The sequence below is a fragment of the Leucoraja erinacea genome, chromosome 33 (assembly GCF_028641065.1).
Source record: "Leucoraja erinacea ecotype New England chromosome 33, Leri_hhj_1, whole genome shotgun sequence".
Lineage (NCBI taxonomy): Eukaryota > Metazoa > Chordata > Chondrichthyes > Rajiformes > Rajidae > Leucoraja > Leucoraja erinaceus.
Genome location: NC_073409.1, coordinates 9338808 through 9365000, shown reverse-complemented (window position 1 = coordinate 9365000; position 26193 = coordinate 9338808). Strand labels below are relative to the sequence as shown.

Below are 26193 nucleotides of genomic sequence, written 5' to 3'. Positions count from 1 at the left end.
ACCGGTCGATCATGCATTCCTAGAGAGCATGTTTGGTTTCACTGAAGCTGAACTTGTTCAATGCGCACTTTTGTTTCCATGAACTGGATATACTGCTGTTCGTATGAAAAGACATGGTTGGGATATTTCTTGATAAAATATGTTGCAGATCGGTAAACAGATGTAACAAAATTACTGAAATCAGTTTCTGTTGAAACAGAATTTCTATTGGGAAGAAAAGGAAGTACTTGTATTTACTTAGGTACACAAAAAAGCTGGAGAAACTCAGCGGGTGCAGCAGCATCTATGGAACGAAGTGAAGAAGGGTTTCGGCCCGAAACGTTGCCTTTTTCCTTCGCTCCATAGATGCTGCTGCACCTGCTGAGTTTCTCCAGCTTTTTTGGGTACCTTCGATTTTCCAGCATTGCAGTTCCTTCTTAAATACTTGTATTTACTTAATGCTTTAAAACATCATCCAGGTATGTTGAAGCCCTTTAAATCCAATTAGATTCGTGTGTGTACACTGTTAGACAACATGATGGTCCCAAAATACTGCAAGTGCCACGCTCCAAGGAACAGCAAATCTAACTGAGAGGTAGTCTATTGGTGTACTGTTTGAGAGGAGACATGTTGGTTATTATCACACAGTTCTTGTTCAAGAGCAGTGTCTCTCTCACTAACAAGGGAGGTTGGAGCAGCTTTAACATTTTGAGAGAGGTTGAAGTCAGGGATTGGCGATTGAGCAACATTCCACATTCTTTCTTTAATGCAATTCGTAGCCTAGGTTGGCAGCATTAACAGATATATAAATGTAGTAATAAATAATGCTAATTGGATGGAATATAGTACCAAATGTATTGAACTAACACTGGGAATCTGCAGGAAAGAGATTTGGAATTTTGCCCAGAGTTTACAAGGAGGTTGAAGGAACAAAACTCTGCTTTCTTCTTTTTTTCTTAAGCTGCTTGAACTTGTCAAAGTGTTGTGACAGGAGTTGAGTTTGGATTCTGAAGGACTGATTCAGTACCCTGGTGCGCAGTGACCACTTTCAAGTGGTAACATTTCAAACGGGTTGGTTTATTTTCTGTTTTTCTTTTAATTTAAGCACGTTTTATAATTATCAAATGAACGTTGCTGGATTCAGTTAGCTCATCTGACTTTAACCGTGCTGTCAGTGTATACTGTTGGCTCATTCACATTCTCTGGGATATCAGATGCGGTCCTCCATTCTGGGCCGAGTCTCCGAGTGGCAGCTGCATCTAGATTTAAAGTAACCATCTCCTGCTGAGATAGAACGAGGAAGCAGAATGTCTGTGTCCTACATATTCATGGACAGATGCAAATGGCATCGCTTGGTTGGATTAAGCTAACTATCCAGCAAAGTCCACTCAATAAATATAAAAACTGCTTAAATTAAAAACAGAGAAAATAAACCAACATTTTTTTTAATCAACACGACGGCAAGATGGTGCAGTGGTGGAGCTGCTGCCTTACAGCACCAGAGAACGGGTTCGATCCTGTCTACGGATGCTGTCTGTACGGTGTTTGCACCTTCTCCCTGTGACCGCGTGGGTTTTCCAGTTTCCTCCCACACTCCAAAGACGTATAGGTATGTAGGTTAATTGGCTTCTGTAAAAAAAGATTGTAAGTTGTCCCTGGTGTGTACGATAATGTTAGTATACGGGGTGATCACTGGTCGGCACAGACCTGGTGGGCTGAAGGGCATGTTTCCACGCATTATCTACCTATCTATCTATTATATATTAAAACTGTGTGGCTGCCACCTGCTGTCCGGGGTCCGGCTGCCTTTCTGCCTTTTGATTCGTTGACGGCTGCTCCTTCCTATCAGCTTCCAACACACTTCAAAACAAAGTTGCAAGACAGGAACACTCTGAACTTTTCACTGCTGCAGCAGGCAGGGGAGGTGCAATTGGAATTTTTTTTTAATCCACTGCTGAGGGAGGCAGGGGAGTGCTGGAATCTTACATTTGGGGACGGCTTTTGTTCCGTTGGAGGAGACGGGTGCATGGTGGAATATTGGGTTGGGGGATCACACCATTGGGGGAGCAGACCCAACGGGTCTGCACTTGGTCTAGTATATTACTAAATCTCTGATCTTGACCGCTTTTGGCCGACTGTGCTGCGATTTGCAAGAGAACGCTGCCACCTACGGCTGTCATTTTTGGCCACCTCGCTCAGAGCCCCCCTCCGCCGTATGAGTGCGGACGATTTTTTCCATCGATGAAAAATGAGAGATATTAATGTTTTTACAAAATTCCCCATACTCTCTGCTGCCCTCGCTGGCGGCAGGGGGAGGGACTATAAAACCAGGAAGTGTCGTGCCTCACTCAGTCTCTGCCAGACCAGGAAGCGAGAAGGTCATGGCTCTCTGAGCTGCGAATAACACTGAACGCACGTCTACTCCACGGTAAGTCCCCTCGATGCGGCTGTAAAGTGGCTGCAGCCCTTTTTAACAAGTTTGTGTTCACAAAATTAATTTTGGTTGTCGGGTGGCTGCAGCCCAATTGTTTGCCTTGGCTTGGCTTTTAAAATCGCCCAAGCATCCATAGGGCTTACAATGTCTATACTAGCCCTCTGGAAACCAGTACCTTCAGCCCGCAACACCCATACTAGCGCAAGTCAGCCCCCCCCACTGGCGAGCAGTATTGGAATTGGTGGAGAGGTGGAATATTGCGTTAGTGACCAGCCCTCCCGCGTGATGCTGGGACCCAACGGGTCCCACTTAGTCTAGTACAGTCTAAAGGTAAAGGATCTGAAACCCTTTCTGCACCACACACTTAGATGCCTGTGGAATATGCTCATTCTCTTGGAGAAGATTTTTCCCTACCTTTCCTCACTGCAGTTTCTCTTTCTTTCGCTCTCCTCCTCTCCTTCTCTTTTGCCCTTGCCCTCTCTCGTACTCTCGCTCTCTATCGCCCCTTCTCTCTCTCTCTCTCTCTCATGCATGGGAATCTAGGCTTCATGTCTATCCCTCCTGCCTCTCCTGACAGATTACACTATAGGATGCTTCTGGAAAAGCCTCGGGCCATAAAATAATCAAGAAAACTTTCATAGTTGAAGCATGGCATCTGAATTAACCGGCGACCAAAATGACACTGACATTCCGAAACAATCGAAAACATTTCAAAATAATTAAGCTTTTTTAAAATTGATAAAATATTAGAAACTTGAAGAAAATTAAATTAAACAATTAGAAGCATGCAGCCTAAAATAAACAATGAGGGAGTTTAGTTTACATGGAAACAGGTCCTTCGGCCCATCGGCCCACCAAGTCAATGCCAACCATCGATCTCCCATTCACACTAATGCTATGTTATCCCTATACACTTGAGGCAATTTCTAAAGGCCAGTTGACCTACAAACCCGCATATCTTTGGGATGTCGGAGGAAACCGAAGCACCCGGGGAAAGCCATGCGGTCACAGGGAGAATGTACAAACTCCACACACACACAGTCAGGATTGGACCCGGGTCTCTGGTGTTCGAGGCAGATGCTTTACTAACTGTGCCACCCACTGTACCACACGCATGCTCAATCCATCTGGAGACCCATCAGGGGAGGTGATCTCCCAACACCAGGTCTCAGTGACGTGGGACTGTTGCATCTTCACACGTCCCTGCTGAACGCCGGGGTGGATATGCCGAGACAGAAATCCCACGTTGTCCGTGACTCAGACGGGGAAATGCCGTGAGTTGCGTGTGGAATGACAGGAATTGTTCTGGAGAATACAGCCCATGGGCGCAAGTGCTAAGTGGTCAATGGATTTTAACAAAACAAATGACTACAAATATTGAAAAACAGAAACATTAAACAACAAAACTGTAAGTGAGTCACAACCTGAAAGAATGACCAGCTGACGTGTTGGGTTTGTTGATCTGGAGTCGATTATTATCCGCTAAAAACGTTAACCAAAATATTTGATGCCAGAAACAGAATGATTACCTTCTTTGGATTTTTTTGCTTATTTCCTTTACCTTCCTAAGGCCCTCTTTTCTTTGGGGCCTGTTTTCTTTTTTCTTTCCCTTTTTTTTCCACATTCTCAAGCACGCAGTTCACTTAAACATCATCATTCATTTAACGGCAACTACTGCGGACTACTCCACTACTATCCTCATTCTTCTCTACTTTCCCTTTTCTCTTTTTCTATTACAGCTTAAAGTTTAAAAAAAGAGAACTTGTACACAAAGTGTATTATGTTGCATATCATGATTAAGATGTATGTACAATGCTTTTAATTAAAAAAATAGTAAATAAATTAAAAAAGAAACAAAATCTGATGTACATCTGTGAAATACAAAATCAATGGTAACTCTCAGTTTTAAAAGCATTGTTTGGTTATCATTCTTTTGTTTAAAATGCAGACTATTTTTCTGGTGAATGGGAGTTCCAGGCATTATTTTATCAGTGCCGATTGTTATAACTTGGATGTTTCCAGCATTCCCTTTGGAGAGCTGCCAGAGCTCGATGTCTCTGTAATATTTTTGCAGGAGTTTGCTGGGGTATGAGCATGTTACTTTTGGCAACAGCTTGGGATTGAGATTGTTTTGGTTGTAGAAGGGGGGTTGTGAGCTTGTGGGTGCGAGAGAGATAAGATGTGGAATCTTGGCAAGATATTCCTACAAGCGGTTGTTTCTGTGAAAGTTTGCTTTTGTTGGTTTCTAATCTTCCCAAATGTGATGCTGTGTCTGGCATGGAGGAGGAGAACAAATCACAGCTGATATCCTAATCTCGGAAAGAGTAAAAGCCTACAATCTCTCTGGTATTAATCAGAACCCCTCCCACTTGGAGCAGGATAGTTCATCTAGTGTTACTTTCCTCTGTCGGTTCTCGCCTATAGATTTAACCATTGATTTACCAGTGCTCAAGGATAACTATTTCAACTGTAAACGTGTGTTGCAGTGGAAATGAACAAAACTCCCATTGAGTGAGGAAGCCTGACCTTACTTTGAACCACTTGGTGAAGACCAAGTCATTCAGCCTGAAGTTTTTTTTCACATGTTACCATTAAACAAAATGACAATAAATTGATTGTGGAGATATGGTTTCAGTTTTCATCACTGTTTATTATATTCATGTTATTGGCAAACTACTGCCTTGGGGCCTGCCTGCTCACACGGGGTCATTATTTTGATTGTATTTCATGAAATAATGACCCACCCAAAAATCTCTTATATCATCCCAGCCTGTTAAAATGCTACACTCCCTTGCAGAATAAAACCCCACCTCTCCTCACTGCATTTTTGCTGCTCTAATATCTCTCTCACTCTAATATCTCTCACTAATATATCTCTCACGCCCTAGCTTGTATTAATTGGACATCACCTTTGAGATGCTTTTTCTTTGCACCATTGAAAGCTTCACGACACAGACCCACTATTTCCTTTTCTATTGCAATCTATCTTTGCCGGCAATTGCAGGTTTAATCTGAAGATCAGAGTGTGCTTGAGGAACTCAGTGGGCCAGACAACATCTGTGGAGAGAAAGACGATGTTTTGGGTCGATCTGAAGCGTCACCTGTCCGTTCCCTCCACATGCTGCGTGACCCACTGAGTTTAATTAAGAGGTGGGGGGGGAAACAGGCCCCTCGGTCCTCTGAGCCCATGCCGACCAGCGATCACCTGTTCATACAAGTTCTATTCTACACACCAGGGACAATTTACCTACAAATGTGCCCGTCTTTGGAATGTGACTGGAAACCTGGAGAAAATCCATGTGGACACAGAGAATGTGCAGACTCCGTACAGACAGCACCCGTAGTCAGAAATGAACCCGGGTCTCTGGTGCTGTTAGGCAGCAACTCTACCATGCGCCACCGTGCTGTCATCCAGCCCTTCCTCTGTCTCTCTTCTTTATTCTAAAGATGTTCTGTTTTCATGGCAATTGCCATCCTTTCTAATGAACTTTGATATTGAAGTTCAGAATAACTGTGAGTTTCCTTCCATTTAACCCGGTTATACGTGGATTGCTGTCTGCGTCTCACTGGATCACATCGTCCTTGGTGCGTTCAGCCTCAGCTTCTCCCAAGGAAGGCTCTTCCCTTAATTATGAAGACCACGTTCCTCAGCCCTGAAAACATTGCTTGCCTCTTTATGTTGCCCAGCCTCTCATTCCTGTGAAGCCAATGCTCCGTGTAGTTTAAAGCTGGAAATCCTCATTTGCTCTTTTTTTTGGCGTCCCTGATCATTGTGCAAGCTGTGTTGTGCAAAGCATGTTACATTTCGCATATTGTTGAACAGCACTAGTGTTTCTACGAGAAAGTATTCCATCTCAAAAATCTTCTGTGGCCTATTTCTGCAACATCCCCCAACCCTGTGCCCTTTCAAGGTCACACTGTTTCTTGGCCATTGACTGCTTCCAGTTTGCCAAATCCTCTCATCTCGTTCCTTTAAAGTACTGTGCATTCAAATAAAAACCTTAAGCTTTGATATTTTTTACTCCAGTCTTTCTGTTGCACACTTTCACTAATATTGATTACCATCCTCTCTCTCACTACCCTGAATCGCCTCATTCTCATTCTTCTTAATCTATGAAACCTATTTTCACTTAAGCCTGACCCATTTCCAATGAGTTTAAAGCCCATCTACAGCCCTCTTTATGCGATTTACCAGGACACTGCTGCCTGAACAGTTTGGATGCAGCCCATCTCAACACAACAGCTCCTTCCAACCCATGAATCAAGACCTACCTCTCCCGCACCAAGCTTTGATCCAGCTCCAATCCGATTCACTTTTTGCAAATTTACATGTGATTATCACCCTTGGGGTGACACGAGTCTGCAGATGCTGAAATCTTGAGTAGAAGAAGAAACTGCTGGAGGAGCTCAGTGTGTCAGGAGGCATCTGTTGAAGGAAATGGACAGATGACGCTTTGGGTCGGGTCCCTTCTTCAGAATCTTCTTCCTCGTGTCCGGCCATCTTCCATATCACGTCTTTCCGATCGGTCAGTGACGGTTGATTGTCGGTGGTTGCAGAATTGGCTACTTCAGTCAGTCACTGTGGTACAGTTTCTGTCGTCAGCATTGCCCGCGATGCTCCACGTGGAGGCTTCTGCTTGCATCCCTTCTTCAGAATGAACTCGCAGGAGGGTCCTGAGCCAAGTCGTCATCTGTTCTGTTCTCTCTGCAGATGTTGCCTGGTCCTCTGGTTTCTACCAGCAGATTAAAAAAGAAATCACCTTTGTTGTTCTGCTTTTCAATTTTGCCCAGAACTGCACATAATTCCTCAGCAGAGTGTCCTTCCTGGTTCTGCTTGTATTGTTGGTTGCCACATGGATCATGGCAACTGTTAGAGATGGAATCTGTGTCTGGTATAGAGTACAGTGGGGGACTGAACACACACGGCCTTGAGGTGACCCTGTTCTGATGGGCAGTGAATAGGAAGTGTTGTTGCCAATTTATCCTGATTGAGTTCTGGTGAGGAAGTCAAAGATCCAATGGCATAGGGACAAACAGAGACCCATTTCTTCAACTTTGATGAAATGTTTAGAGGAACCGACAGTGTTGAATGCTGAGCTGTAGTTGATTAGCGATAGCCTGATGCATGAGTTCTTGGTGTTCGTGGTCCAATGCAGAGTGGAGAGCCAGCAGGATCTTATCTGCTGCTGTTCTGATGCAGTGGTTGACGGATTGTGGTGGGTCCAGGTCCACACAACGTAGGGGTTAAGACATCCTTAACCCTGGCACCTGGCGGTCAACACAGCTTCAAGACTTTGTCTGTCCCCTGGAATGTGCTATCCCACATTATATTCATTTTCTCTCCACCCATTTGAATGGTGTCCCATGCCATGGAGAATATGTGCATCCCCTCCCTTATCCATACTGGGAACAAGGACCTTGTACCTCTCAGCCAGGGGTAGGGCCTAAGGTACTTTGGGAACAGAGGAATAAACTATTTGTATCACTCTACCAACCTCTCCTGCAGTCACACTATCATTCTCCAAGTTTCCAAAAATTAATCTGACTCCCTCCTGGAATACTGTGTCCAGGCAATTCTCCCCCTCCCGATGTGTCTCAGTGTTAGGAGCTCAGATTCCAGTTTGTCAACCCTGAGCAAAAGTTCCCGAGCAGCTAACACTTGCTACAAGTCTGAAGAAGGGTCTTGACCCAAAACATCGCCTATCCATGCTCTTCAGAGATACCCGCTTGACCCGCTGAGTTATTCCAGCAATTTGTGTCCTGTTGTGTATTAACCAGCATCTGTAGTTCTTTGTTTCTATCACTTGCTGCAGATGTTGGTACTGTTTACAAGGGGGTTGTCAATCTTGCAACTACAACACCTCACCATCTCGGTTCTGATTAATTAGTTGGATCGATTAGTTTAATTGATTTGAATTGGACTTTACCACTTTAAATATGCAGCCCTTATCCTCACTGAAGTATCCTGATTTCAATTTCTTTGAATAGTCAGAAAGGACAGAGAGAAAAATATAAATAACAATATCCGGCAATCTCCTTCATGCTGCCCCGTGAGCCAATAGTCTGCCACTCTTAGTCAGAGATTGGGCAATTAGGGATGACTGATAAACAAAGGCCTTGCCAATGAAGCTCAAGATGAATAAACTATCTGTGGCATTCTCACAGCACATGTAATCCATGCTACTGTCAGCTTTATTGTTTTGAATGGCAACGTTTATTCAAGGCAAGTGTGTTTCTATTGTCCACCTGTCTGTATTGTGTGGGGACTGAGAGTCCCATTTGTTCCTGTGGTAACTGTTTTCATCTTGATCTTTCTTGGCCTTCGAACAATCAAAGACCGGAAGCATTTCTGCATTTTAGTGCCTCAAAAAATATGGTGTCATAGTTTATTAATTTTCAATGTTGTTCAAACTCATTCCTTCCTTCTGCATTTCCACATGCATTGACAGAACTCAACTGATGTAAGTGCTAAATGTCAAAGGCCCAACTGTATTTCCCACAAGTGCACCTACCAGATGACAGCAAGGTATTTTAAACATTTGGAGTATGTGATAATTAGGTACGGGAAATAGAGTGCATGTACTTGTCTCCAAACTCTGTGGAGGATGGACAGAGAATGATTTCAATTGCATCACCCTGAACATTTGTACTGGGATAGTTCACTATTTCTTCTGTAAATATATTTCACTGCTTCTAAATATGAAAAGAGCCAGGCCATAATATCATTTTACAGCTGAACAAGCTATCAGAGCAATCAGATGTTGATCTGATCAAGACCTTTTATTGGTAGTTGTCAGTCCTGTGGTGAGGTAAACACCAATGCAAGCTTGTGCTGTCATGATGTTGGATGTCATGCATGTTCATTTAGAAGCACTTGGCAGACAATAGTGTGGGGATCCTTGGTGGTGGTGGCGGGGCCTCGGCGGTAATGGAGCACGGGCGGCGGCAGCGAGATCCACGGTGGCGGCGGAGCATGAGGGGGGGGAAGACAATGGGGACCCAGCGTGAGGGGACTGCTGTGAGGGACAGTGAGAGAACAAAGGTGAACCCGGGGAGGGGGGCACTAGTTTTAGAATCCTCTGCCCAGGGGATAAGTCTGGGTTCATTCGTTCCTTCATTCCGGTTTAGGCGCTGTGTACACGGCAACAGTCGCTTGGCCTTCCCTTCTTTTTTTGACTTATAATTTGAAGTTTTTGTGTACCTTGTGTGTTGTGACTGTTGGCAAACTAACTTCCCTCTGTGGATGAATAAAGTTTATCGTATTGCATCGTGTCGTAAATAGACATTTTACATACAGTATGGTAACATCTGATGAGTCACTTTGAATCTTGTATAATTTGATGGTTGAATTGTTCTTACTCAATGACATGTATTATGAATCCATTACAACTGCTGGAAGAAGTGTTATTGATGGTGATAGCATGTAATTAATAGTTTGGGTAATGTTTATAATACAAACATGTATGGAAAGAGTAGGGGGTGCATGGGCAGTCACGGTAGCTCAGCGGTAGAGTAGCTGCCTTACAGCAAAATGCAGCACCAGAGACCCAGGTTCGATCCCAGCTACGGGTGCTGTCTGTATGGCGTTTGTACGTTCTCCCCGTGATCTGCGTGCGTTTTCTCCGAGGTTTCCTCCCACACTCCAAAGACGTACAGGTTTGTAGGTTAATTGGCTTGATAAAAAATGTAAAATTGTCCAAGTTGGCGATATGCAGAGTACTGCCCTGCCGATTACAAAAATTCAGAAGGTTCCGAATGAATATTCCGTCATCAACTAAAAAAAATAAATAATAATAATAAATAAATAAAAACAAAAAAAAAGTTATAAACCAGACAGAGGAGCTGGGTCCGTACAGTTAGAAAAAACATTTAATATTAATTTAATGGTTTCTTTTTTTATTTGTTTGTCTACATTTTTTTGGACATGGATCTCAGTATTATATTGAAAGTTCACAGGTTTTAATGCTAAATTATTCCAATAGACCCAAAGAAAACTGGAGCAGGAAAACATTGAAGCTAAGCAAGCAAAGACCGCAGCAGAGGATCGTGTGAGGCAGCTTGAGGATGAAAGAGGGACCTTGAAAAATAAAATCGACAGACTACAAGCTGAGAGTGGTGAACTCGAACAAGTAATTTACAACGTGAAGGAAGAGGAGAGAAGGCAGAAGGATAAATGTGTGCGTCTGGAGGTAATGCAGCCAGGAAGATGCGGTTTCACTCACCCCCTCTGTCCCCTCATATGCTCTTTTTTTCTAAAGATTTAGTATTTCAGTCATTTTAACATGACTGTGGTTCTTCTTGAGGCTTGCATCTTGGAAAATCACGGGAATACCTAAGAGACAAAACGCTGGAGTAACTCAGCGGGTTAGACTCTTCCGCTCCAACCCAAAACGTCACCTATTCCTTTTTCCTTTTTCTCCAAAGAATTACTCCAGCATTTTGTGTCTATCTTCAATTTAAACCAGCATGTGCAGTTCCTTCCTCCACTCTGAACGTTGGGCCTTGTTGATCCCTTCGTGTGGAGCTCCACCTATCCCATGATTCTCCAAAGCGGAGCTTTGCTGGGGGAGGGATGTGAATCTCCATGGACATGACACTCACCTATAGCCTCGTTAGGAAACTCCTAAAACACTTCAGAGATTTGAGGCAACTTGGGGACAATCAGCTGCGGGCTTTCCCACAAATAGCACTAAGTAATCCGTGCATGCACTGACCACTCAAGTCAATCTCTGCAACTTTTAAAAAGCATTTTTGCATGATTGTGCATGGTTGGAACAACCAAAAAATCTGTCAGACCCACACCATAAGAGGATCCACAGATTTTTAAATTGCTTAGAAGTTTTGTTTCTGGGGATTAGTCCTTCAATTTGCCTTTTGCAGGCAAAGATGTTTGGTGTTGGAGGCCAGATTTTTTACTTTTAAAAAGTTTAAATTTAGTGTCGTAAATGTGTGGAAACAGTTTCCAAATGTGATAACAGAATAAAAGACCAAAGGTATCTTTGGAGAACTATATATGTATGTATATGTGTATATGTGTATAATATATATATATATTGATTTTTTTTGTGTGAAGAATTATGTGGATTGATTCTAAAGATATTTCTTTATTTCAAGGGTGTTTAAGTTTAAGGATAATTATGTATCAGTTGAAGTGTTAAATATTTGGAACAGAAACTTACAATGTTTAAATTTGTTTCCACTTTGTACTTTTAGGGTATCCTTCTGTCTAGTAGCTTCTTTTCATCACTGGTGTTGGCCCTTATGATAATCTCAACATATTTTCATCTTAGTTTCCTTCTCAGAACTCATTTAGAGAAACATAAATGTGAGAACCTCCTGAAATCCTGGGATCTGGGATCTAGGGCTATTGGGGAGAAAGCAAGATTTTTGGATAATCAGCCATGATCATATTGAATGGCGATGCTGGCTCGAAGGGCTGAATGCCATATTCCTGCACCTACTTTCTATGTTTCTATATTTCTATGAAATAGACTCGGAACTTGTATGTGAGCGTCAACAGATCAAACTAAAAACACATTTGCTTGATAATAGAGTAATATTTGATGGTGTTAAAGTCTGATTTAGTGATAAACGTAAAGGTTGTAACCGCAACTTTTTTTCAGCAAGAGAAGAAGCAACTGGAAGCTGCCTTGAGAAATGTCGGAGATCAGGAACAGGATGTTTCATTCGCAAAGAGGTCTTTGGAGAGTCGGTTGGATGATGTCCAGGTGAGCCCCAAGCACCAACACAGCAGGTTCTAGCGAGACAGCCCTTCACTGCTAAATTACTCCTCTCCCTAACCCGAGCCTTTAGCTTTGATATTACACTGTGGAAGGATCAATAATCTGTATGCTACTGTAACAATGGTAAAGGAGGGGGGGGGGGGGGATGGGGATTCACATCTATTGTTCCAACATACAAATATCAGCACTTAGAATAAGATTTAATTACTCTAATTAAGAAGGATGGAGCATTTTGCCATCTGAGGGCAGACTATTGAAGACGCAGTTTTCACATTTTGGATAAATGATTGCAATTATGATCATGTGGAGTTGGGATTATGTCTGTCCTGTTTGTGGAAGTGGACACCAGTGCTGCTGTAAACTACCCTCAGGTCTGGTCTCCTGCATTGTGTCTCTCACTGGGGTTCTGCACTCTGTATTTCCCCCTTTGCTCCATCCACTGTCGTTGAGTTTGACTTAATTGTATTTAAGTGTAGTATATCTGATCTGTTTGAACAGTTTGTAAAACAAAGCTTTCACTCTACTGTAAATGGTGCCAACACATGGCAGCTTGCAAGTGTGATCTGTGCAAAATGAATTTCACTGTGCAGGTGACATGTGGCAATAAACCACCGTTGAGTCTCAGTACACGTGACAATGGATAAGGAGCTAGATCTGTACACTATGATCATTAGGAGAATAGGGCTGATATTATTGAAACAGACAAGTTCCCAAGGCAAGGTAGATGTTGCGATGTTTCCGCCAGTGAAAGAGACTGAAATGAGGGAACATGTAGCAAGATAAAGCATGTCCATTTAAACCAGAGGGCCAGAGGTATTTGCTGTTATTGATCTCACAGAAGATGATAAATGTGATGACTTCTCTTCCCCAGAGGATTGTGGGTTGGAGGGGGCATTTATAGAGGAAAGACCAGCCAGGACTATGGGAACTGACAGTAGAGGAGATAATACCTGGGTCAGAACAGCCACTATTATAATGAAGGATTGTCCAGGTTTGAGTGGACCAGGTGGATTACTTGCTTCCCTTTGTGTGTGTTGTTGCTCATTATTTGGCACTAGCAAAGGTGCAAGCAATAGTCTCTTGGTCTGGAAGTTAAAAGCTAAAGGACAGGCCTTCAGTAGTAGATGCACTGGGGTGGAACAAAGTTGGACAACATCATAAACCTGAACCTCTTTACATTGCCCAACTTTGTTCCTGCTCCAGTGCACTCACTGGATTGTGCTGGTGCTGCCTCACTGTTCGCACTTGCTGCCCACAGAGTGCACACAGAGGCTTCTAATGCGGGCGGAGGTGAAACTGATACAACCCCTCGCAGTGTTGCATTAAGCCCCACATCCAAGCCTCACCAGCCAGCAGAGCTGCGAAAGAAAATGATTTTGTAAATGTCGAGGAATGCTCCGCATTCGCAAACATTGAAAAACAATCAAAGGTAACGATTGGAAAAAAAAAACAATTATAATATTTTCAAATTAAATAAATTTCTGAAAAGGTAAATTAAAACATCAAAAATACCCGTCAATGATTTGAATACAAATATAATTCGATCGACTGTAAAAGCTTCTGCAAAATTGGCCCTAGTGTGTACGAAATGTTGCAACAGTGGGCTAACACAGAACTAATATGAATGGGTGACCAATGGTTGCCGTGGATGGAAGAGCCTATTTCCATGCCGTATCGCCAACTAAACTAAATGCAATTAAATAAACAAGAAGGAAACTACCCTGCATTAATATGTTCAGAGCCATTTCTTCCAATGAAATTGATGACTTCACAGGACTGTCAGATTAACTTGGCACATGTTCAGTGTACAGACTTACCAGACTAACTGCTGGCAAAGTTACAGACGTTTGAGCTCCATCCACTGGATTCCACCAAGAGTTTAATGCAGCGTTGTCTCAGGATCAGCAGACAGCTTATCTCCCACCTGAATCCTGGTACAGTCCAGAGCAAACTCGCTTGATTTTTTTGCAGTCATTTTGTTTTTCCCGCACTGACCTGTCCTGTAGCTCTGCTGGTTTTTAAAAAGCTGCGTTAGAGTCACTGAGCAGATTTGTGCCTTATCTGTGGAGCATAAAACAAAGTTAATGTTTCAGGTCCCGAACCTTTAATTAGAACTGAAAATCTGAAGAGGGGCAACGGGTTTTAAGCAAGTGGGTGGTCGCTCATGACCTAGTTTTAATCCAAGACCAGGGCAGATATTCCTGAGAGGATGAAGTGGATATTCCATATGATAACACAACTAATTCCCTCGCTCTGTGCATCTCAGTTCACACACGGGCGGGTGCATGACAGGAGCACTTAATTCTCATATGTAATAGCCTCTTGACTTAAGAAGGAGTTTTAGTCATATATATAATGTCTTTGATTTCACACAGAGAAGCCTCAGCAAGAGATCGCAGGAGTATCAGGAAATAAATGAAAGGCTTCAGGCGGAGACAGCTCAGAAAGACCTTCTAAAGAAAACAAAGAGTGAAATGGAGGATGAAAGAAGGCATTTGGAGAAGATGGTTGAAAAGCTTCAGAAGGAGGTCGGTCCCTTTGCATCAACACCTCATCTCCGTGCAAATTATTTAGTTGGCATTAATATTCCTTCTTGGAAATTCATGGCTGCAAGGTACCTACACACTTCTAAGGGTTGCCTCGTGCCTTTTCCAGTGGATGGAAACATGCTGGGAAACGCCACCAATCTAACAGCGTTTGGGATTTTATCACAGATGTACCAAGTCTTGAACTTGTTGCCTGCCCTTTCACATCTATCCCCCGACTACCCTCTGATGTAGGTCATCAACTCTGGCGAGTGAAAGGGGAATCAGCCTGACCCGCTGAGTTACTCCAGCACTTTGTGTTCTTTCAAATACAATAGTAATGGAGATATGCTGCAGTAGCAGTTGACATTCTTAAGAGTTCCCATTTGACTTTACTATAGGAACTGACAAGTATCATGTGCCCGTTTGCATGGAATAGTTCCCTGAATTTTAAAGAAAATCTGAGTATCCAGAATAACTTGGTTCTCAGAATTCTGATGTTTCTGGGTGACATTTCCAATAGCTACATCTTCAGTGAAAATTAAGGAATATTGCTTTATTCTTGAGAGGAGTGATGGAAATGTTAATTCTAGATGCTGCTTTTGTTCATCTCTGCTGTCAAGATTGTGGCACCAGCAAAGGCTCCCATTTTAGACACAAAAAGCTGGAGTAACTCAGTGGGACAGGCAGTATCTCTGGAGAGAAGGAATGGGGGAGGTTTTGGGTCGAGACCCTTGAAGAACCGAATCATCACCCATTCCTTCTCTCCAGAGATGCTGCCTGTCCCGTTGTGTTACTCCAGCTTTTTGTGTCTTAAACCGGCATCTGCAGTTCCTTCCTATGCAATGCTACCATTTTGCCTGACCGCCCCTCTTAGCCGGATGCAATGGAGTGTGGAATTACGTGAGAATCACTTTACTGGTACTGTGAAGATTGCAGTCATTGAGTCCGACAGTACAGCACCAGGCCCTTCAGCCCACCCCATCCATGCCTGCCATCATACCTATTTATAGTAATCCCATTTAATCTATTATTAATTCCAAGCAGTGGAAGTAAGTTAAATCTGCGATTGTATTTTTTACATTTCGTTAGAAACAAGGTACCGCAGATGCTGGTTTATAGAACGGGTTTACATTTAGTTCCTCCATTTCAAATCTGAAGAATGAGTGACTGGGAAACTGGGAGGGTTCTCCTTAGAGCAGAGGAGGTTAGTTAGGAGAAGATTTGAGTGGAATGCTTAAAACTATTTGCAGTTTAAATCAAGAAAGTAAGGAGGTGTTGTTTTTAAGTGAACAGCTAGAGGGAAGATGAGGGTGATTTGTAAGAGTGAGTAGCATGATCTGGTATGCGCGGCTTGAAAGAGGAGTGTAACCAGACTCGCTCACGTTGAGAGGAGTATTGCATAATATTTTTAAATTTAAACAATATTACTATGTTTATCAAATTTTTGTGTACATAACACTGACATTTATTTGCCTATGCTTTTAGTACAAGCCATGTTATTCCATTGATAATATACCAGGATGACATTGGATTTTGTGTACATATGTGTTTATGTATTTAGAGATACAATGTGGAAACGGACCTTTCAACCCACCGACTCCGACACCGATCACCTGTTCACACTGGTTCTATGTTATACCACTCGCATCCACGCCTAACACACTAGGGGCAATACACCACAGAGGCCAATTAATCAAGATTTTGGGATGTGAGAGGGAACTGGAGCACCCGGAGAAGATGTGTACAATCACAGGGAGAATGTGCAAATTCCACACAGACAGAACCTCTGGTGCAGTGAGGCAGCATCTCTACCAGCTGCGACACTGTGCAGCGTCATGCTCCTCTGGCAAGCAGTCCAAGGGGCTTTAAACATGTTCCATCCCTTCTATGTGCAATGGCCTGGCAAGCAGTCTTTAAACCCGTTGTATAAAAAGCATTGGTTAAACACACAAAAGGGAAAAAATCCAGGGCTGCAGAGAAAGGGTGGAGAAGTGTAACTGGTGGATAACTCATTCAGCGACTATGCTTCAACATATTGCATTGAGTGATGAAACTGTAAAGTGATTTCAAATCTTTTCTCTGTATAATATGGAACTTTTAAAGAAATGTTTTCTTTGCTGCTTTACCCTCCCCCTTCCCCCAATCCTGCTTTACCTCCTGCAGATGGCTGAGATGATTAAGGATTCTCAGAGGTCGAGCCTTGATCTGCGGAAGGAACTTGATGAGTGCAAGGAAAAGAGCCGGAGTCAGCTGACTGCCTTGCAGCAACAGCTGAAAACCAAAGGCCTGGAGGTGGAGAAATCTTTGCTAATGACCAAGAAACTGCAGGATGAGGTAATGCAAGATAACACTGTTTATTTAACCTTTGACTACTGACCTTTAACCAAAGGATTTCAGCAGAAAGTTGAGCAAATTCTTTCCTTGATGCATCACAGACTGACATTGGTAAAAATTAAATGAGATTACAGAAAGCTTAACTTGCAAAAGCAGCAATTCAAGAGGGTATAGCTTTAAGGTGAAGTGTAAAGGCAATATGTGGGGAAAATCTTTGCACAGAGGGCAGTGAGTGCCTGAAACACACTGCTGGGGTTGGTGGTTGAAACCGATATGTTAACGCATTTTAAATACTTTTTAATATCCATAGCAGAGGATGGAGGGATATGGATTATGTGCAGGAAGATGAGTGATGGTATTGGCATCATGTTCGGCACAGACATTGTGGGTTGAGGGGCCTGTTCTTGTCCTGCACTGTTCTCTGTTCAATGGCAAAGAGCATACTTTCCACTTATTCTAAACATTGTAGAAGAACGTTAAGAAAGTTTGTTTTCTGAAATCTTTCTCAATGGAAACCATTTCCACTCTGGCTGATGTTTTCACGAGAGCTAGCTCTAAATACGTAGTATTGTTAACCTAATCCTTTGAAATTTTGCTCATTAAAATCAACTCTTAGATTGGTTGCATTTCACATGTATTTGGTGATCCATTTGAATAACCGTTCAGAATTCGGGTCGCAGTGACCTCACTTGTTTGTAATATACAGGGAGCCTCCTGTTTTCCGCCAGAGCTAGCAAGAAAAAAACATTGTGAGCATTCAAAATTTGTATGGACGCGGCCAATCCTCTGATCTCTTCAAAAACAAAACACATTTTTGTAAAGAGCAAATCACAAACTTTAATGGCTTTCTTTGGAAAAAACCAATGACTGTTACAATTGGCTGGCCAGAGGTTGCAGAGAAAACTGATAGTCAGCTGAGATCTGATGTTGGTTCGCTCATGATATCCACGTCCAAGTATGTATAGGGCTAGAGATTACACACTGCTGCATCTGACCTCTGGGTCATCATTGAGTCTTGGAAGCTCTGCATATCCAGCCTGTCTTTTCGTACAGCAGTGAGTGCACTGATGCAGAGATCCAGAACTACAAGTTGGCTGGAGATTGGGCCTTGATGCATCCAAGCTCTGGCTCGCCATTGTGTCTTGGGAGCTCAGCGACTCCAGCACAATTTCCATGCAGCAGTAAGCGCAACGATGCAGAGGTCAGGCTGGATTCCCTTTTATGCGTGTGACCAATGCTTTTTTTTCAACAGGTTTGAAGACTACTGTTGTTAACACATGCAGGGTTAAAATGATCGCAATACATGTTGGCTGGTGACAGAGTGTGGGTGCATCACAACCTCTGGCTCACCATTGTGTCCTGCATGCTCTGCAGCTTACTGAGTTGAGGGCTGGATGTGCATTATGTCCATCCTTTACACCAGTCACCGCTGATACATCCAGCAACGGCATGGCTAGCAATAAGACAACGTAATTTAATAATAATTAATTTTAATTAAAATGACATTTATGTAGAAGTTTTCAAAAAGTTAATTTACTTTTTTCAAGGTTTTCAAAATATCTATAAATTGTAGACTTTAGGAGAGCTCCCCCTCCCCTCCTCCCACTCACCATCAACAACTCCACAGTCACATCTGTGGAGTAATTTAAGTTCCTTAGAACCATCATCTCCAGGGACCTTAAATGGGAGGCCACCATCGACTCCATAGTCAAAAAGGCCCAACAGAAGATGTACTTCCAGTGGCAGCTGAGAAAACGCAATCTGCCACAGGCAATGATGGTCTTGTTTTACACTGCCATCATTGAGTCTGTCCTCACCTTCTCCATCATGGTCTGGTTTGGCACAGCCACCAAGCACGACATCCGGAGGCTGCAGCGCATCGTTCGATCAGCTGAGACTGTTAGTGGCTTCAACCTTCCCTCCATTGACGAACTGTACACTGTAAGGGCCAGGAAGTGAGCGGGCAAGATCATCTTTGACCCCTCTCACCCTGGCCACAAACTCTTTGAATCACTTCCCTCTGGAAGGCGACTCTGGACTGTCAAAGCTGCCACAGCCAGACAGATAAACAGCTTTTATCCACGAGTAGTTGCTCTACTCAATAACCAAAAGTCTGTAGCCTCCTTTTGCTCTGGTATTTTATTTCATTCTTCACATGTTTAAATTATAATGTTTTATTTTTAATTGTCTACTGTATATTGTGTTGTTACTTGTGTATTTGGGTAATAACATTTATTCAATTCAATTCTTTCTTTAACACGTTCGGGTAATTTAGATTTTCTCTGTCCAAACTGGTCATTTTCTGCTGTACATCATCCATCTGACCTTGCAGGACAGGGTTGGAGGAAATTCCCCCCATTGTTCCTTTGTTGTTTCCTCTTTCTCTCTCTCTCTCTAAATGATCTTGTTAACCCATAAACCAGATGTTTCATCAGCACCCTATCCCCACACAACCCTGACATCAGCCTTTATGCTATAAATCCAGGCTTCCAGCACCTGCAGTTTGTCGGTGTTGTCTTGGCCATCTTCTGTGCGTGGCTGGATGTCATTAGTTTATGATCCCTGAATGATCACTCTCTAACCCAACCCTATCATATCTACTGTTTTGTCATGTGAAAAATAAAAGTACCATTCAATCTGAGTGGGAATAATTTGATTAAATGAATGACCCTTCAATTCTGTCAGTCAGTATTTTTGCAAGGATTTTGAAATCATTGTTTTGAGATCATTGAGTCGTAGTTTCCTCCCTTTGGACATGGACGTGTGTATGACTATATATATTAGTTTGAAGGTGTGGATGAAACTTTTTTCCTAATTCTGTTGGTTCACATCACCCCAAACTTCAGTCGTATCCCTTCCAAGAATTATACTAAAACAAAACTTAGTTATCATTTATCGCCCACTTTTCCAATGTTGTCAAGCTTTTGATTGTCCTTAAACGCATGCCTGTAATATTTTTGAGGCAAGTTCCAGGAATTATCCCATCACTTGATACATGCTGACTAGGGTATAATGTCTCTTAGAGTTATGGAAAGTAGTGTACATTCCCTGAGCAAAAAAAAGCACAAAGTGTTGGAATGTCTTAGCGGGTCAGACAGCATCTCTGGAGATCATGGATAGGCGATGTTTCAGGTCGGGACCCTTTAATGGACTGATTTTAGTAGGGGGGGAGAAAGCTGGAAGATAGGTGGAGGCAGAACAAAGCCAGGCAAGTGATAGGTGGATACAGGTGAGGGGGTTGGTTAACAGATGGGTGGATAATGGCTAGAGATGAACAGGACACCAAAGGCTGTGAGATTACGAGTGAAAAACGTTAACTGTGAGGCAGAGGACGGGATGTTAGGATGGTTAGGATAGACACTCTGGGAATCACATTTTAGTTTGGTTTTAGTTTGAGAGATACAGCGTGGAAACAGGCCCTTCGGCCCACCGAGTCCGTGCTGACCAGTGATCCCCGCATATTAACACTATCCTACACAGACGAGGGACAATTTACATTGATACCCAGCCTATTAACCTACAAACCTGTACGCTTTTGGAGTATGGGACGAAACCAAAGATCTCGGAGAAAACCCACGCAAGTCATGGGGAGACGTACAAACTCAGTACACACAAGCACCCGCAGTCGGGATCGAACCCGGGTCTCTGGAGCTGTAAGCGCTGTAAGGCAGCAACTCTACCGCTGCGCCACCGTGCTGCTCCGTGTGCTCACTTAAGCTTGTGTGTAAAAAGTTTATTCTCACAATGAATAAAATGTTGTTACTGTTGTACCTGGCCAGGCAGAGTTGGGTTAGGGTGAGAAAGTGTTAAACTGAGGCAGAATGCTGTTCTCCCGGCTTCTGTGCACCCATTGTATTAATGTGGAGACAGGAAGCTGGCCATCCTTCCTTCTAACTGGCTGCTTTGTTGTTGTTCTGGAACAGCGAGTGAAAATATCGCCGTATTGAATTTCAATGACGGTCTTAATTGCAAAGCACCCACATATGGTAACAGATGAGCACATTCTCTGCACCTAGGTGCTAATTTAAAATCATTTCAGATATATTCGTGAAGTGCAAAGGTTTTGAATTATGCAGGGTATCACATTACTTACTATTCCAAATAATTGGTGAGAAATAATCAATTGTAGAATAGCTTCTGTGGAATAATGTAAAAAGTAAATGTCAATCCTAGATTCAGCAAGTATTAAATGGGGCATTGTGGTTTGATCCTTTCTTGAAAATCCGGTTTGGAGAACTAAGTACACGCTAGCTGTGTGGGAAACCTCCTTGAGGTTTTCTGTCTGGTATTCCTCCCACTCACTGCTCACCTTGTGGTTCTGAGTAAATATTGGGACTGGCAGCAACATTGTCACCCCAACATTTGGTGACAAAAAATCATCACCCTGAACTGTTGGGTCTGGTTCCTTCCTCACAGATGCTGCATGACCTGCATTGTGTTCCCAGGACTTTGTGCTTCGCTTTAGATGTTTTGAAACGCATTTGCATTTACAAAGGAAGGGATTAGTTTGATGTTTATTATGGGCACGTGTGCTGAGGTACAGTTAAAACTTTGTTTTGCACTCTGTCCAAACAATTCAGACATCCATAGATACAAGCAGTTCAAACTAAAGTACAATTGATAGAGCAAAGAGGAAGGTACAGAGTGCAGGATATGGTTTTTAACAATGTCCTGATAATTTGGATGTTGAATAGATTAAAATAATTAACATCTTTATAACTTGATTTTACGTTTGGAGATTTTTGTGAATTAAAACATCTCCAAAAGATCACTTGGTTGAATAGTCAGTAATACACAGATACAGGCTGATAGGTAGCTGCAAACTTTCAAACCAGAAAGTGCCTAGGCAGAGAGGACCCCAACAAGAGGGAGTCTAACCACATATTCTTGAAATTCAAGGGCATGATTTTGCTGACACCCCCACCATCAAACTCCGAGGTGATATCCTTCATCCAAACCTTATCTGAACCAGCCACATGAATACTGTGTGTTGGAAGGATCTGCAGATGCTTGTTTAAACCAAAGATAGACAAAAAAAGCTGGAGTAATTCAGCTGGTCGGACAGCATCTCTGGAGAAAAGGAAGAGGTGATGTTTTGGGTCGAGACCCTTCTTCGCACTGCATCAGTAGCTCAGAGTCTGGGAACCCTTAAGGTGACTTGCCTCCTGATTCTCCACAGCATTATGTGAGGAAGGTTTTGGGAAACTCCCCACTTGCCTGCATAAGTGAACAACATTTAAGCCTGAAGCAATCTGTTTAGTGACAACCTAAACGCCATGCTGAACTATCCCTCCTACCCGTTGCCAGTACACTGGTTGTATTGTGTGCTATCTTCAAACTCTCTTGTATTTACTTGCCAGTATATGAAAATGGCACTTCTAAAACTTGTGTCCACCAGGACAAAGGCACCAGGTGCTTCGGACCATTTGTGAAATAACAGTGTCCTGACGGAAAAATATCTCAGTTTTTTCATCACCGCTGGGTCTAGAGATCTTGGATCTTTGTCTAAAGCAGCCCCTTGGGAATTCCTTCACCAGGAAAGATGTCCAACTTCCCAAGGGCAGCTCGGGTTGGGCAGACTATGCTGGCATTGCTAGTGACCTCCATGTCCCATTTAAAAAAATAAAATAAAATCACATTGAATGGTGGTGCTGGCTCGAAGGGCCAAATGGCCTACTCCTGCACCTATTGGCTAAAATGTTTTCTTCCCCAAAAAATCTGGGATTTTCAAATTTTACATTGCCCTATAACTTAATTTAGTCTCATTAACCAAGGTCACATAAATAACGTGTTGTTATTTCCCCCTTCTGTGTTATCCCCGGATTGGTTTGGATTGTGTCTTCTCTTTCTCTTCATTGTGGGATCTCAACATGGCAGATAAGTGATGGGTTGCTTTACATTCTGTTCAGATTCCCAATGAACAATTGGGAATTAAAGGTTGGATTCTTGTATGTGTTGTTGATGAGGAGTAATTGCTGGGGATCGAGGAGCTGTTGAATGGAGCTTGTTGTGCTGGCTGATCAGTGCAAATAAAGTTCCACTGAAGGCTTGTCGTGTTACTGCCATCTACTGACTGCGACTGGGATTTCTCCAAGGGAACACATAATTTATTGTTACTCCAACAAGGACCAAACCTGTTTGTAGTCTCCACTGTTGTTGCTACTGCTACTCAGTGTCTATTACCAGAGGATCTTCAGAGGGATTGAGGCTTGTGTTCTTGGCATTTCCATTTGCGCCTAAACTAAAAGAAGCACAAAAGTTCAGCGTTGGAATCATTAGACAGTTTTAATATGATATAAAAAAAATAAAATATTTCTACTCTGCTCAAATAATTTGAATTCTTGACCCGAAAAGTCACCCATTCTTTCTCTCCAGAGATGCTGCCCCTCCCGCTGAGTTACTCCAGCTTTCTGTGTCTATCTTCGGTTTAAACCAGCATCTGCAGTTCCTTCCTACACAGAAATATTTAATTGTTTGATATGTTGCTTAAGACTTCTTGAGTATGGAAATCATTTTGCATTTTATATATTTATTTGTGCTGTGTTACGTTTCCATGTTCAAATCCCCCTTCAGAGACTTGAGCTCAGCAGTCCAGCAGCAGTGAGCGAGTGCTGCAGTGCTGTGGGTGCCTTCCTCTGCATATGATGTTGATCTGAGGGGCTCATCTACTCTCTAAAGTGTTAATGAAAGATTCCTGTTTCCATGAGAAGCAGAGTGTTGTCCACTGTTTATCCTGAATCAGTCTTCCTACAAGGATTCAATTATGAGAGCTTACTGTGTGAAATTGGCAACAATATCACCCATAGCACAATTGAAACCGCCCTGCAAAAGCCCTTAATTATTTCTGAAACACTTTGGGACTTTCTGAAAGGGATGTGCAGGCACTACTTAAATGCACGTCATTCACTTTCTTTAACTATGTTGGAAGGTGCTACCTGTGGAATAAACAGGCACGTTGTGTAATGACCACAATGTTGAACAGTTCTTGAACTGTCTAATGTTGTCAGAAGTAGAGAACATTGGCAGCAAAAGTACTGGGGACAGATGAGAATTGTTCCAGTAGGGAGCTGGCACAGACCTGATGGGCCAAACGGCGGCATTGTGCGCTTTACCAATTCTGTGACTGTGATTGTGTTGCCATACAAGCCTGCGCACATTTCATCCTGCCGAGCTGAGCTAAATTACCATTTACTTGTTTCTCAGCGTCATTTGTGTAAAATGTGTAGACCAGAACGCAGGTGCCATCCAATCTTTTAACGTGTCCTTATGACCTTTGTTAGATGCCTCATTGAAAGATGCTACCTGTGACAATGTAGCACCCATTCCGTTTTGCACAGAGATCTTGTGCGATTTTACACATTTTCACTGGCATTATAAAAAAATCTTACTCGTCATATTTAATAATAATAATAATAATATCTTTTATTGTCATTGCACATAAGCGCAACGAGATTTGGTATGCAGCTTCCAACCGATATCATAATATAAATAACTAATAACATTTGGATTTAGATACCCCGAGAACATGGATTGTAAAAAGAACAGTAAAACAGTCAAAACAGTTCAACAGACTAAATGTTGGCATATTTAAATGTTGGCATATATTTATGTCATCATAGTCATCAAAATAAATGAAGGTAAAATAATCTACTTTTAATCCATACAAATGGCACAATTTTCATAGAACATAGAATGAGAGAGGAGGTGGTGTAATTGCACCGTTCGGTAGTAACCTGCTGATTGTGTCTGGCTTGTTTCGGGGGCAGATACGGCATATGCGGGAGGAGTTGGAGGAGCATCACCATCAACAAGATGAAGCACTTGTGAAGAACCAGCAGCTGAAGCAGAGCATCAATGAGCTGGAGCACGACCTTGAAAGCAAAAAGCATTGTGTGGATGATCGAGTGAGGCAGGTCAAGCAGATGGAGGTGAACACAGGCTTGGCAACGAGTTTACTTTATCCTAACATTGTGCCTTAACTTCCAGATCTGGGAAAAGCTGAAAATATCACAGGATCTCACCTGATCATGGGAATGCATTTCGTTGTCTCTGTACTGTACACTGACAATGACAATTGAAATTGAATCTGAATCTGAATCTGAATCTAAACCAGACAACCAAGGGTTTCATTGACCTTTCAAATAAAGAAATTGACCTTTCAAATATATCTTAAAGGGGTGACTCAATATTTTTGGATTGTTTTTTTAACTTTTTCCTTCTTTTGATGACAACTCAAGAGGCTATTTAACCCATCTGGTGCAATGTTGCCCCATCTGTTGATAGAAGGATAAAGCATGTACAAGTATTGACATTGAAATCCTGAAATACTGATGATCAAACCTTCTAAAAATGTATCAAAAATGAAACATCAGTTAGGAATGTTAATATAATGTAGGATATTATTGGAATAAAATCATTACTTTTTCAGTAGAATGTTATGTGAAAGGAATTTGGTAACACCTTTTGCATATTTTTGGAAAGTAAATGCACTCCAATGCATTATTTGTTTAATTTGTTGCAAATACTTTTAAATCTACTGGATTTGAACACAAGTGGAATTGGCTGAGAGCTTCAAGTGCCTTGGCATTAATATTACCAATGCTTTGTTGTGGACCGACCACATTAATGTGACAGACAAGTAGGCACACTAACACCTCTACTTCACGAGGAGACTGAGGAAATGTGGCATGTCTCCAATGACTCTTACAAACCTTTACTGATGTACCATGGAGAGCATATTGTCGGGTTGATCACAGCTTGGTTTGGGATCCGCTCTGCCCAAGACCGCAGGAAATTGCTGAGAGGAGTAGATGTGGCCTAGTCCATCACATAGACCATTGACTCCATCTACACTTCATGCTGCTTTGGGAAAGTGATCAACATATTCAAAGATTTGTCCCACCCTGGTCATTCCTCCTCCTCCCTAGTCCTGTCCAGCAGTATTCACCTCTACCCCATTGTGGACACGGGACTTTTCAAAGCTACTGCAAACTCTATTCTGCACTCTGTATCCTCCCCTTTGCTCCATCTATGGTAAGTTTAGGTTTATTATTATCACATACTGAGGTACAGTGAAAAGCTTTGTTTTGCATGCAAGCCAAACAGATCAGATAATACTATATATAAATAACATCACTTTAAATTCAAATACAATACTTAGAGCAAAGGGCAAAGA

At 42.4% G+C, this 26193-nt stretch overlaps 1 protein-coding gene across 3 annotated transcripts in view; it reads left to right on the top strand.

Annotated features, from left to right (window-relative positions):
• cgnl1 (cingulin-like 1) overlaps positions 1–26193 on the top strand; it is a 126630-nt gene that overhangs the window by 73565 nt on the left and 26872 nt on the right. For all 3 annotated transcript variants that reach the window (XM_055661227.1, XM_055661228.1, XM_055661225.1), the window contains exons 9-13: positions 10396–10602; positions 12037–12141; positions 14532–14684; positions 16848–17018; positions 24785–24946. In XM_055661227.1, coding sequence (XP_055517202.1) covers positions 10396–10602; positions 12037–12141; positions 14532–14684; positions 16848–17018; positions 24785–24946 — 798 coding nt within the window. The remainder of the gene's footprint in view (positions 1–10395; positions 10603–12036; positions 12142–14531; positions 14685–16847; positions 17019–24784; positions 24947–26193) is intronic.